Source organism: Protomyctophum parallelum (genome assembly GCF_964188405.1).
Source record: "Protomyctophum parallelum genome assembly, chromosome: 13".
NCBI lineage: Eukaryota > Metazoa > Chordata > Actinopteri > Myctophiformes > Myctophidae > Protomyctophum > Protomyctophum parallelum.
Window position 1 is genome coordinate 2,896,191 of NC_139708.1, and position 13,440 is coordinate 2,909,630.

At 41.8% G+C, this 13,440-nt stretch overlaps 2 protein-coding genes across 4 annotated transcripts in view; both read left to right on the forward strand.

The window, feature by feature from the left end:
• The window catches only part of kank2 (KN motif and ankyrin repeat domains 2), a 41,561-nt gene extending 34,421 nt beyond the window's left edge, over positions 1-7,140 (forward strand). For 2 of the 3 annotated variants that reach the window (XM_083779472.1, XM_083779473.1), the window contains exons 10-15: positions 348-435; positions 909-1,128; positions 1,764-1,906; positions 2,870-3,070; positions 4,039-4,137; positions 4,802-7,140. In XM_083779472.1, the coding sequence (XP_083635598.1) occupies positions 348-435; positions 909-1,128; positions 1,764-1,906; positions 2,870-3,070; positions 4,039-4,137; positions 4,802-4,855 (805 nt within the window). In that variant the 3' untranslated portion in view covers positions 4,856-7,140. The remainder of the gene's footprint in view (positions 1-347; positions 436-908; positions 1,129-1,763; positions 1,907-2,869; positions 3,071-4,038; positions 4,138-4,801) is intronic. The other variant, XM_083779474.1, reaches the window with a different exon arrangement.
• A 2,162-nt stretch (positions 7,141-9,302) lies between these two features.
• Positions 9,303-10,314, forward strand: LOC310868981 (hemoglobin subunit alpha-1-like). Its single transcript, XM_083779492.1, has 3 exons — positions 9,303-9,460; positions 9,711-9,918; positions 10,078-10,314. Exons 1-3 carry the CDS (start codon positions 9,366-9,368, stop codon positions 10,204-10,206), a joined length of 432 nt encoding a protein of 143 aa, XP_083635618.1. The 5' UTR covers positions 9,303-9,365; the 3' UTR covers positions 10,207-10,314.
• Positions 10,315-13,440: the final 3,126 nt, after the last annotated feature.

The following is a 13,440-nucleotide window of genomic DNA, read 5'->3' on the forward strand; positions in this document are numbered from 1 at the left end:
ATGATTGAGCTGAAGGTTAGATCTGTCACATACTGTATGATTGAGCTGAAGGTTAGATCTGTCACATACTGTATGATTGAGCTGAAGGTTAGATCTGTCACATACTGTATGATTGAGCTGAAGGTTAGATCTGTCACATACTGTATGATTGAGCTGAAGGTTAGATCTGTCACATACTGTATGATTGAGCTGAAGCCAAAAAAAATGTGTTTGCTCAACAGTAAATGATGTACAGTATCGTCCCGCTGAATAGACCCGAACAGATCTTCGCTAAAGCATACATGTGTCTTTATGAGTGTGCATCAAAGGGCTAATATTGTATTGTGTTTAATGTCCATCTGTGCCAGACTGGAGCTGAGTGACACTGTGCTGGCAGCTCTTCACGCCCTGCAGAAAGCCCTGGGGGAGCCCAACGCCTTCAGCCAGCAGGAAGCCGTATGTATCCTCTTTGTTACAGAATGTGTACAGAGACAAATAAGACAAAATACATGTGTAGCATGTGTAGTACAGAGACAAATGAATAAACGCGACAAATGCTCTATTGCACCACAAAAGCATCTGTAGCGTTTTGGGGCTCAAAGCTCTTCCTCAGATTCATTGGAGCCCTCGTTGTGCGAGCGTTTATTTATTTGTCTTCTGCTTACTTTTCGTTGCTCAGCACCTGCCCACGTTTAGGTTTGGGATGTGCATGTCGTTTTCTTTTTTGCATGTGTAGTACAGACACAAGGAAAAACACAATAATGTCAAGACGTATCAACATTGTAATCCGTGTTCAAACAATGAAAGAATTGGGAACGATTTAAAAACAACTGCATACAAGGACATTCAATTCTAGACTTCTTATTAAAATGAAAGAAAAAACATTGTGTGTGTGTGTGTGTGTGTGTGTGTGTGTTAATTCTACTCAGAGGACGGCCTACACGACGGTTCTGCAGGAGTGGCTGCGCGTGTCCTGTCACAAGAACGCTGACACAGCTGTGGTCAGAGCCTACATGGACACGTTTGCCTCCGTCTCCCCCCAGCTGCTGGAGTTTGTGATCAACATGGCCGACGGCAACGGGAACACAGCGCTGCACTACACCGTCTCCCACTCCAACTTCCCTGTGGTCAAACTGCTACTAGACACCGGTGAGCCATCTGCAAAACCTGGAATAGTTAAATAAAGTGTTTAAGGGCTGCAAGCAACTATCAAGCTTAGCACCGTGTGTGTGTGTGTGTGTGTGCGTGCGTGCGTGCGTGCGTGCGTGTGCGCACTGTGCACATGCACGTGCGTGCGCACTGCGCAGATGCGTGTGCGTGCGCACTGCGCAGATGCGCGTGCATATTTAAAATCTATCCCAGCTAGACTTTTCAAATCAATCCAGTTTTCAAGTCACACTACAATCTTTGAAGTGAATAAATAACTACAACAATATTACTGTACTGGATCACCAATAGTTTTCTCCAGAAGGTTTCAAGTTGATTTTCATAGCCTAATGAAATGACCAGGATCTAGTGGCTTCCTTGAAAAGCAAACAAAGTGTCATGCTTGGGGAAATGGTCTGCAGTAATGGTCATGTATCCCCTTGGGCCTTGAGTCATGCTGTACACAGTGAGTCATATAGAGTCAGACCAGCAGTATGTACAGTAGCCTGTGGTCCTGTAATACTGTAAGTGTGACACGTAGCCTTACAGGATATCCTTCTCTAACATGTCACATGTTACCTAATTCTCTGTGCCGTTGGCAATATCTGCCACAAACCATTATCTTCTGTACTTTCCAGGCCTTTGTAATGCTGACAAGCAGAACAAGGCAGGCTACACGGCCATCATGCTCACAGCCCTGGCAGCCTTCCACTCCGACAGTGACCTTCATACAGTCCTGCAGCTGCTGCGCACTGGGGATGTCAACGCCAAGGCCAGCCAGGTATGCCCTCTGCTGGTACAGAGGGCTCACTGCACCTCCAAGCTACACTGCCTTATCGTGAAAGAACTTGACCACAAACAAACATATTCAGTACTGGCAACGAACTGCTACATTGGCAACATTTTGAAGAGCAGAACTTTTAAATAATGCTACTTTCAATAGAAATGCAACAATTATTTGACAGTTGACTTCAAAGCATCTTCAATTCTTATCACTGTAAATCTGGAAGCATTGCTCACCACCTAGCATTGAGTCGTGACTCGTGATGAGCACTGGAACATAACTTACACTCATTTTACAATGTACACATTTTGTTGATGCAGTCTAAGCTCTACTACAGCATTGTGTTCCCTGCTGCCTCTACGGAATTGTTTGTGAAGAGTTTATTTTTAGAACAACATCATTAATTCTATTGCTTGCTTACACTGTTTCCAGCAAACTCTGTATGGCAAAAATGACAAAATACAGCCCCACCAGTGTAGCAGCATCACTTCAAATGAACTGAGAATGAATAAGTAACCCACATAAGGTTTTTAGAGCAATCCCAAAATGAAACATAATTGATTGTGTGCCAGAGCGTGATAAATGATCACCGCCCTTTCATTGCTGATGAAGCAAATTTAAATTTAAATACAGTATACAGTACATGTATTTAAATGTTTATCTGCTAAATCATCCAATATCCTTGAAGGTCCTTTTTGTTGGATGGACAAAACATTTTAAGATTTTCACACCAAAAATAGTACTTTGTGGTGAGCGACTGCATCATATGTTGAAATATGACTAAATGTGTGTGTGTGTGTGTGTGTGTGTGTGTGTGTGTGTGTGTGTGTGTGTGTGTGTGTGTGTGTGTGTGTGTGTGTGCGTGCGTGCGTGCGTGCGTGTGTGTGTGTGTGTGTGTGTGTGTGTGTGTGTGTGTGTGTGTGTGTGCGTGCGCGCGTGTGTGTGTGCATATCTCTATAGGCTGGTCAGACAGCGCTGATGCTGGCAGTCAGCCATGGTCGAGGGGACATGGTCAGGGCGCTGCTCTCCTGCGGGGCCCAGGTCAACATTCGCGATGACGACGGCTCCACGGCGCTCATGTGCGCGTGCGAGCACGGACACGTGGACATTGTTCAACAGCTACTGTCCGTGCCAGGCTGCGACGCCACGCTCACAGATAACGTGAGTTCCCTTCCTCGCCCCTGTAGCTGGCTGAGCCTCTTGTTTTCAGATGAACCCATTATCTCACCCCCTCCTTTCCATCTGTTCCAATTATTTAAAGCTGCCTTGTGTGATAAGCACCCCCTACTGGTAAACAAGGGGAATTGTCACAATAAGCTGCTGTTTGCACAACATTGTGAGGCTCCAGTTTTTTTTAAGGTACATAGTAATACCTGAGTGGATTCTTCAGTGTATTTAAGCAATGACCAATTAAAGCGGTTCTACAGCTACTTTTTGCAGAGATGCAGATGGTTGTAGTGGCTATTTAACCCTAATACTGTTGAAGTCATAATTCATATTGTGTCATACCAGGACTGCCTCGTCCTTTGGTGTGCCACCCAGATGGTGCCTAAACCCTAACCTTTCACTTGACCCAAACTATGCCTAACCTTAACCCTAACCTCACAAACACTATGCCTAACCCTAACCTTAACCCTAACCTGACATAAACTAGGCCTGAATCTCAAAAACATGTCGACCTGGGCGAAACACACAGGAAAAGACAGAGTATTTTGGAGAGCCGGTGTCATAACGCAGTAGTTCGAAACTGGGAAATTGACAACACATTTTTAAAACCAATACAAATAAACGATGGCTGAATTTATTGTTTGGTAGCTTTATATCTCAATGAAACCTTCAGTCTGCTTAATTATTATCTAGCTTTTTGCATTTATTGATAGATTAACAGTAGCTTGACAGGAAAGGGGGAGAGAGATGGGGCACGCAGCAAAGAAAGGTCGTCGGGATCGGAACTCAAACCCACAACACGCTGTCTAGGATTACCAGCCTATAGGTGCCTGGACCGCTCGGCCAGCCCAGGCCATCTTACTTGAGAAGGACACTTCTCAAGCCTTGTGAATATCACAAATATTGCACAACAACAACGGCACGGTGTAAGTTTGAACAGCGTTGTCATTGTCCTGTGTTAGGATGGCAGCACAGCCCTGTCCATCGCCCTGGAAGCCAGTCAGAACGACATCGCTGTGCTTCTCTATGCACACCTCAACTTTGCTAAGCCTCCTTCCCCGGTGAGTGCTGCCGTATATAGTAGATAGATTTACCCTTGTTGCATGAAGACCTACTGTATGTCCCATAGCTTCCATGATACACCTGTCACACGGTTCTAGTGAAGTGCACCTTAACCACCTTAACCCCATGAAGACCTATGTCCCATAGCTTCCATGACACACCTGTCACACGGTTCTAGTGAAGTGCACCTTAACCACCTTAACTCAGCATCCTGAGTGTGAACTTGTCCATCTTCTATTCAGCAAACGTTTTGCCCACACTAACGGAAAACACTGCATGGCGGCATGTTTATGTACACATCTGCATATGATGCTATTCTAAACTTTGTGCACATGTACCTGCTACTACATTTTGCTATTTGTATACCGTATGTGTACTGTATGTGTATATCCATTGAATTATTTGACCATCCTGTGTTTTGCTTCTGCTCACTATCTATATCTTCTCCCTTCACACGAAAATGAAAAATACGAAAATGATTTCAGCCACTTCATTAGACCTGAAAACCTGTGATGTGACTTTAAAGTAGATCCTGATGGGTGGATGGGTGGATGGATGGATGGATGGATAGATAGATAGATAGATAGATAGATAGATAGATAGATAGATAGCACATTCTTCAAGATTGTGAATAATCTGTTTCCTCTTTGTCTTCATTTCTAGGTTTCACCAAAGTCTCCCCTCCTGGGTTCCCCGCCTGCCGGTGAATCAAAGTGACTCCCCACCACCATGCTGCCTGTCACACCACCAGGCCCTCGGCCACTTCACAACACATGCTCATATTTCACTGTCATTCTTTATCTATGTCACTGAGAAAGAAGGGTTATGTTATGTGTGCTTGTGTGTGTGCATGCATGCGTGCAGCGTGTACGTGCGTACGTGCGTGCGTGTCATCTTCAGCGATAGCACTTGGTGTCATTCGAATACACTGCACACTAAAATCTTCAGAGTTAATTTAACACTCTCCCTCTAAGTTACAAATGGATGAATTAACACCGTGTGTGCATTGTACTGTATACAGTGTTCTGTAATATATCATCCCAGAATGGTGGTTGACATACAGTACTATACGTCTCTCTGTGTGCGTTGTCAGCTTGAAGATCAGTTCCGGTCTGCAAGCGACACTAACAAGTCGTGCAATGCCATATACAGTGAGCTTCAGTCAGTTATGTTAAGTTCGTTATGCAGGTCATTATTTGAAACTTCTTGTTTTATTCCAAGTGGATCTTTTACTAGTTTATGCCTAACACAGTGTATTGTCACTGTAATTATTTTCTCTGCCACGGTTTATAAATGTATTTTGTGTCACCGTCATGTACAATCATTCATGGAATTAATTAATTGGAACAAAAGCCAGCAATGTCACAGATAAGTGTCCTTTATCAAATGCATCGGTTAGCTTATTGGTGCAGCAAACGTTCTTAACTTCTTATACAAAACACATCTTATTATACAATATATCAAGATTTATTTACCGTAGAATATTTTTGATAGTGTCTTTTTAGTCTAATTAAATGTCACAATTTCCTGATCACGCTTTTATTTCCTATGGTGACAGTTACTATACCTTATATCAAACCTTTGTAATGGAATAGTTTGGGGTTTTCACGTGAGTTTGCTATTCCACATCATTACAATCCGGTCAAGTAGTTGAAAACCATTGAGCACTACGGTTGCTGGGTTCGTGACTATTTTTAAAATACCCTTTGGATTTGCGCTATCAAGCCCAAATGTAAAAACATGACTTGTTCCATTAACTACAGATAACCACCTGTCAAAGTTATTCAATGATGAAATTGTTTGATGTGTCGATCACATTTCCCACGACGGGCCACAAACATATAACGACTACAGTATAACATTGTATGTTGGTGATCAGTGTATGAGTGCACCAACACAGGCCTGGGATCAGCGAGGTATAGAGGGGGAAAGCTTTTGTATTTAACTGACACGGTTACTTTCTGAAAGTTATGGTACTATATTATGAGTATTTTCATACATGAAGGTATTTTGGAAGGTTGTAAAAAAAAAGAAAAGAAAAAGAAAAGAAGAAGAAGAAAGAAATGAAGCGATAATGACTGACACGAGGAGAACTGGTGCTTTTGAGATGTAATGTTTTGTGAGTGCTGATAGATTTGAAGGTGAAACCACCTCTTACATGATGCATCCTGTTAGGAAGGTGAAACCACCTCTTACATGATGCATCCTGTTAGGAAGGTGAAACCACCTCTTACATGATGCATCCTGTTAGGAAGGTGAAACCACCTCTTACATGATGCATCCTGTTAGGAAGGTGAAACCACCTCTTACATGATGCATCCTGTTAGGAAGGTGAAACCACCTCTTACATGATGCATCCTGTTAGGACGGTGAAACCACCTCTTACATGATGCATCCTGTTAGGAAGGTGAAACCACCTCTTACATGATGCATCCTGTTAGGAAGGTGAAACCACCTCTTACATGATGCATCCTGTTAGGAAGGTGAAACCACCTCTTACATGATGCATCCTGTTAGGGAGGTGAAACCACCTCTTACATGATGCATCCTGTTAGGAAGGTGAAACCACCTCTTACATGATGCATCCTGTTAGGAAGATGAAAGGCAACTACAAAGTGTTTTTTGATGAAAAATAAAAATGATATATGTCATTATGCTAAACTAGCAATGATGCATAGAATCAGATTCCTAGAAAAATATGTATTGTATTCATGTCAGAATTTGTACTTCAAATGTTTCCCTCCGCCCACACCTTTCATATTCACTTTTGAGCAGTTGACCTTTTATAAACTTTCTAATTTTGTTTATTTAACTGTCTTTCTCTTTTTATACATTTGAATCGTTTTTCCACAACTACTTTATCTAATCGCACAAGTTTTTGTTTTTATGTTTGTTTTATTAAGCGTTGTGTAAAATCCCAGGTTGTTTTCATCCTATTTTCTGCTTGTGCATTTTGGAAGAAAATTCAATAAATCTGGACAGCACTGCTTTTACAGCTACTATATCTGTGTAGACTGTGTGTGTAGTAAGGTGGATGTGGTATAGGCATATTCAATATAACGAAGTTTGGTGAACATTTGTAAGTCCACCAGAGGGCACTGTAACGTCATTTTACTTTACCTTGAGGCTTGAGTTGCGCGCACCTGCCGAAGGTAGACAAAAAGATGGGCCAACCACTTGTTTTGTGCATTATAATAGCCTACCAATGTTTTGTACATTATAATAATACAATACAATAAAATTATCCAATCTCTCTAACCTCAATAATCTAAAAGGAATCAAAGAAACATTCATACAAACTTCACTTGCCATTCAAAATAATTACAAAGGATATCTTACAGCATATGTTTTGCGTTCTGTCTCTAGATAGTCGATGATAAACACAATTGCAAAACAATTATGAAAGCATGGAACATTGCTATACACTGTCACTGTGGCCGTGAGTGGCCTGTTGCTGCTCTAGTTTCCTTCTGCTTATTGGTTTGGTAGAATTTCATGTCTCGCCCATCATCAGCTTGAGTGCCATGGGCGGAGGTCCTGTAGTTTATAGATAAGCATTACGTGTATCGATTAGCATTAGTCCAAATATTGGGACTCGATGTCAATTAAATGATCACTGTCAGCAAGTTGGTTTTATTTCACCTGCATGATGAACCCATTAAACTTTTATGATGAGGATACTTTAATGATTAAAGTATATGATTATTGATTATCCCCATTTCTATCAATTTCTTCACCATTTCTGTTTGTGAAATCAAATTAGACGAATAGTGAATTAATTAATTAACAGTGAAATTAGGCTGTGTTCTTATACTGTTTATACTGTGTTCTTGGGTATATATTTATTAATTTCCCCTTTTTTGCGGAAATTAGCTGATAATATTATATAACCAAATAAAGGATCATTTCGTTTGTTTAGGCCTATAGTTATAATAATGACTCAACTGAAAAGCAGGCCTAATTTTTTGCAGTGCACTACTTTTTCTAACTCAGACTACAGCTATGAAAATAATATTTCTAGCTATATCTCTTGTATTAGATATTTACAGAGAGAGAGAGAGAGAGATGGTTAAAGTTACTAAACACTGCAGTGTAGGTTTTGTTGTCTGAAGGATAGCTGCATGGGCCGTATACATAACAGCACAGTGTTAGGGCTACACCTATATACCTACAGCCACAGGTCTGGAATTTCATAATTTTATGGTTATGGCTAATTGGCTGTTGGTGTTATTAATTGTTTGACTGATTGATTGATTGAAATCTTTATTAACAGTTTGTAGAATTTACAGTACATTTTAAGCACAAACTCAATACAAAGACTGTCAACTGTGAGTGGACGACCCAATTAAGCATTACACTTGTTTACAACAGGGTCCACATTGTTCAATTCATCAAAACATTTAAAGACATACAAACATTTAGAGACATACAAATAGACATTTCTCTGTAGGTAAAGAACAGAACAGGAATTCATCATATGGGAAGCAAAAAAGGGAAAAGATACTATATACAGTGAGGGAAAATGGGGTGGGGGGGTGTGGGGGATTCAGATTTTACAGAGGCCAGTTTCGAATTGCAGCCATCCGTAGGTGCCCTTTGAGAGCGGTTTTGAAGGAGTCAAGGGATTCACATGTCTTAATGACTGTTGGTAGGGCGTTCCACATTTTGGTGGCATAGGAGCGAAAAGAATTTAGTCCCTTGTTTGTGCCGAATCTGGGTTGTACATGGTTTGTTGCACTCCCTCTGGTGTTGTGGGTGACTCAGTTTGAGTCAATTAAAACAATGCAAATAATTAATTTACCGTACAGGCTATAACCTATATGAATACAAACTCCTCGGTTAAAGTTCATTCTGACAAGAAAGAGGCAAAGGAGAAAACTGTGAAATTGTGGGGCACTAGTGGGCATATCCGTTTTTGAAGGGCATAGGGCCAACCCTTCATCATGGCCTTCATGAAATCAGATCTACAAGCTCGTATTCCTGTGAGCTTGTAGATCGGCTATATAATGTAAGTCAAAGGCCCATGTAACATCTACGAATTTGGCCGTGCACCAAATGTATATTTTTTTAGATGCCGAGGGGCCAGAGATAAGCGAAAGCCAATAGCATAGCAACGTCTGGGTGGGGTCTCCAAAGGGCATTGGCTGCTGCGGACAGGACGGCAACATATAAAGCATCGCGCACACGTTTAGCGAGTGCAAGTGCAGACCCCCTCTAAACAAGCAACATGAGTCTCAACGCCAAGGATAAAGAGATCGTGAAGATCTTCTTCGCCAAGATTGGCGCCAGGGGTGCTGATATTGGTGCTGAAGCCCTTTGCAGGTAAGAGAATTTATAGCGAATAAAGTAGGCCTATATTGTGCTATCAAAGTTGTATGAAACTAGATTTTTCATTACACAGTAAAATCCTAAATGTTAGTTAATCTATCCGTTTGTAAGAGTGTACACGTGTAACCATATATGGCCCCAACACTGATGCGTAATTTGCGCAATTACGCATTGAAATTCGCACCACTGTTATGTAATTGCAGTCTATTATAATACATAATAAGTGTACCTGTTGTTCTCTTAGGACACTCATGGTCTACCCCCAGACCAAGACCTACTTTTCCCACTGGAGTGATCTGAGCATCACCTCCCCCAATGTCAGGAAGCATGGTGGTGTCATCTTCAACGGTGTCATGGATGCTGTGTCCAAAATGGGCGACCTTAAAGCCGGCTTGCTCAATCTCAGCGAGCTGCATGCTTTCATGTTGCGTGTAGATCCTGCCAATTTCAGGGTAGGTGGTGTTCATGTATATTTTTAATATATGTCGGCCTATATCTTTATCCAAATGCATGCAGTAGGTAAGCCCAATCATAATAATAATAATAACATAGTGGTGGAAAGATGTGTATACCCAACATATAACAATATAAACTATTTTATTTATTCACAGCTCTTCATCAACAACGTCCACATCGTTCTGGCTATCACATTCGCCAAAGAATACAACCCTGAAATCCACTGCAGTGTGGACAAGTTCCTCAACAGGGTGTCCCTGGCCCTGTCTGAGAAGTACCGGTGAACACGGCATTCAGAGCTTTGCACTATGATGACTGTTTGTGTTATCTTATCCACCTAATAGGCTGCCTATTAACACAATAAATCAATAAATGGAATTGTTTCACCCTGACTTCTGCATTGTTGGGACTTTTTTTCCCGCTTCTTCATAGTTTGATTGTTTCTATTGTCCACAATTCAGTTTGTGACTTTTTACTTGTGCTTCAATGTAGACTATATGGATTTTCAGTTTAGTATAGAAAGATCTTCTGCCTATATATTCATCTGGGACACATAGTCTACAAAAATCTAAATTGAACATGTATGGAATATATTCTAAACCGGATATTCGCAAATAATTTATCCCACAATTGTGCTTGTCGTTTCTTGATTTGTCACTAGACAAACAATGTGTATGGTTGGCATGTCTGTTGGGGATATGGTTGGCATACTGCTTGTGGTTGGTACAAATGGAAATGGTACTATAACTTCACACTGCCTGTGAGAGTCATAGCGCCTTCAACAACATCCAGAAGCTCAGTGTTGGAGGTGGATGCATGGCCTGCTTGCCTGTATTGGTAGGATTACAGACTGCCAGACAGTACGTCAGACTGCAGGGAAGCCCATGTCACAGACTACAGTAGGCTATATTGCTTCTCAAAGTTTTAATTACAACTAAGGACCCCATAACTCTAGGAGTGCACTGCAATCAAATGCAACCAAATAGACCATTACTGGTCCAGATTTGGTTCCATGTGTGCACTCTGTTACAGAGTTATCATGAGGAGTGCATGAGCTGGATGCTATCCTGATGAACCTCTCCCAATCTATTTGATGAGTTGGTGGGTTGAAGAGCACAGTCATCCACAGACTCCTCGTCCCCTCGGCTGTGCAACAAAGTCCCGTGATCAACGCACAGAATGCAGCCTAGAGTAGCCTAGAGTAGTAGGCCTACGGCTAAGAGACACACAGAATGCAGCCTAGAGTAGCCTAGAGTAGTAGGCCTACGGCTAAGAGACACACGTCGGGGACTACAAATTTCATGCCCTCAAATGAGACATTGTCCCCACTTCTGGTCAATTTACAATTTAGGCATTTAGCAGACGCTCTTGATCCAGAGCGACTTACATTAAGCAAAAACAAAAGCATGGCATACATCACATATATAAAAAGTAGTTATTATGAATCACGTATAAACTAAGAATGTAACAGAGTATGTCAACTACATACTATACTATATTATATATTATACATGTGTACTATAAAGTGCTATGACTACATAAAATGCAATTCTAGTGCTGTCTACGTAACAAGCTATAGGTCTGTCTAAAATACTATCTAAGTCTACATAAAGTGCTATCTAAGGGGCTAGGCTAGGACAAGTGCTACGGGCCATGGTGGAGTCTGAAGAGGTGGGTTTTCAGACTACGGCGGAAGATTGAGATTGAGAAGAGGAGGGGACCAAGTACAGATCCCTGTGGGACCCCAGTTTGGAGAGTGCGGGGGATGATAGCAAACCATTCCAAGAAACCTGGTAGGTCCGGTCAGAGAGGTAGGAGGAGAACCACTTCAGCGCCGTCCCGCCGATGCCTAGATCAGCTAGGGTGTCTAGGAGCAGCTGGTGTCAAATGCCACCGATAGGTATAGGAGAATCAGGACTGCAGAGTGGGAAGCAGCATGTAGTGCTTCTGTGACTGCGAGGAGTGCACTTTCCGTGGAGTGTGCCTTCTTGAATCCTGACCGGTTGGGATCCAGCAGGTTGTTCTGTGAGAGATGGAGAGAAAGCTGGTTAGAGACAACACGTTCAAGGGTTTTGGAAAGAAAGGAAAGGAGTGATACCGGTCTGTAGTTCTTGACATCTGGTCAAGAGTTGGTTTTTTTGAGGAGTGGTGTTACTCTGGCTGACTTGAAGGCAGATGGGACGCAGCCTGAGGTTACTGATGCTGAATCCATTCCAAGTTAGTTTAGCAAAAAAACACTCATGGGCTTTAAACAGCCATATATACTTGTGTGTATTTTGTGCAAAACTAATGCTTGGAATGGATTCAGCACCATGAAAAGTTGAAAACGCCCTAGTTTGTCACATGCTACATAAAGCATGATGACATTTAGATCCCCCCCCCCCCCTTTGTTAATGGTATGGTCAAATATTATGCCAATTATTATAGGCAGTTTCTACATGCTGGGGACCCATTTCTAACATAAAACGTTGGTGTACTCAACATGTACGGGTTCACATCTGGCTACTATATATATAACTCTGAGAGTGTGGCTAAATATAACCAATAGAAATAGACCTTTGTTGGACAATATAGGGCCTATATGGTCCAACAAAGGTCTATAGTGCGGCTGCTTAGCTCCTGAATACACAAGAATCGTTCAGTTTGTGATAAAAGCATAACATTTGGTACACTTATAGCCAAAGGCATTACCAAAAGATTTGGATGTGGAGGCATCTTGAATTTTCATCACAGCGCCCACAGCAACAACTGTTTTCTAATGAGTGATGGATATAAAATGATATTGCTGACACAATTTGTTGAATTTAAATGGCCGCCATCTTTTCTAGCTGGTTAGTTATGGATGATCTCTGTGTCGAATTATAAATTTTTGTTGATGCAAAATTTGAATTAGGAACTTTAGAATTTCTAAAGAGCTTCCTTCTATCTCATAAGACTCATTAAAGATAGAGTGCTGTGATCTGTATAGGCCTATACCCTATTATAGTATGCACATAGGTGAGATTCGTCCTCTTCATAACAACTAGGAGCAGTGAACAGCCATTACCTTATGTGGTATGTCATTTGAGCTTGATGACAGTTTCAACAGGACATGTATAATCTCAGGAAACAGTCTTTTTCCCATGGACATCAAAGCTTGATACAGTGTGACAACCCATATATCAGCCCCAGCAGTGGCTCAGGAGGTAGAGCGTCCGTTTCGAAAGTGGAAGGTCCGGAGTTCGATCCCCGGCTCCCCCAAAAGTAAATGTTGAAGTGTCCTTGAGCAAGACAATGAACCCCAAATTGCTCTCGATGAGCAGGTTCTTGCATGGATTCCTCCGGCATTGGTGTATGAATGTGTGTGTGAATAGGTGAATGTAGCACAATCTCTGTATGCACCACTTATACCATAGAGTCAGAACCATAGTCAGTATACCATAGAGTCAGCACCAGATTCAGGACCATAGAAGTCAGTATACCAGAGTCAGGACCATAGTCAGCACCATAGTCAGTATACCACAGAGTCAGGACCATAG

Excerpts from the sequence above, each read along its gene's own strand:
- LOC310868981 (XM_083779492.1), top strand. The coding sequence starts at position 9,366 with ATGAGTCTCAACGCCAAGGATAAAGAGATCGTGAAGATCTTCTTCGCC. Across the intron at positions 9,461-9,710 it reads GGTGCTGAAGCCCTTTGCAG|GACACTCATGGTCTACCCCC; the intron begins GTAAGAGAATTT and ends TTGTTCTCTTAG. Across the intron at positions 9,919-10,077 it reads TAGATCCTGCCAATTTCAGG|CTCTTCATCAACAACGTCCA; the intron begins GTAGGTGGTGTT and ends ATTTATTCACAG.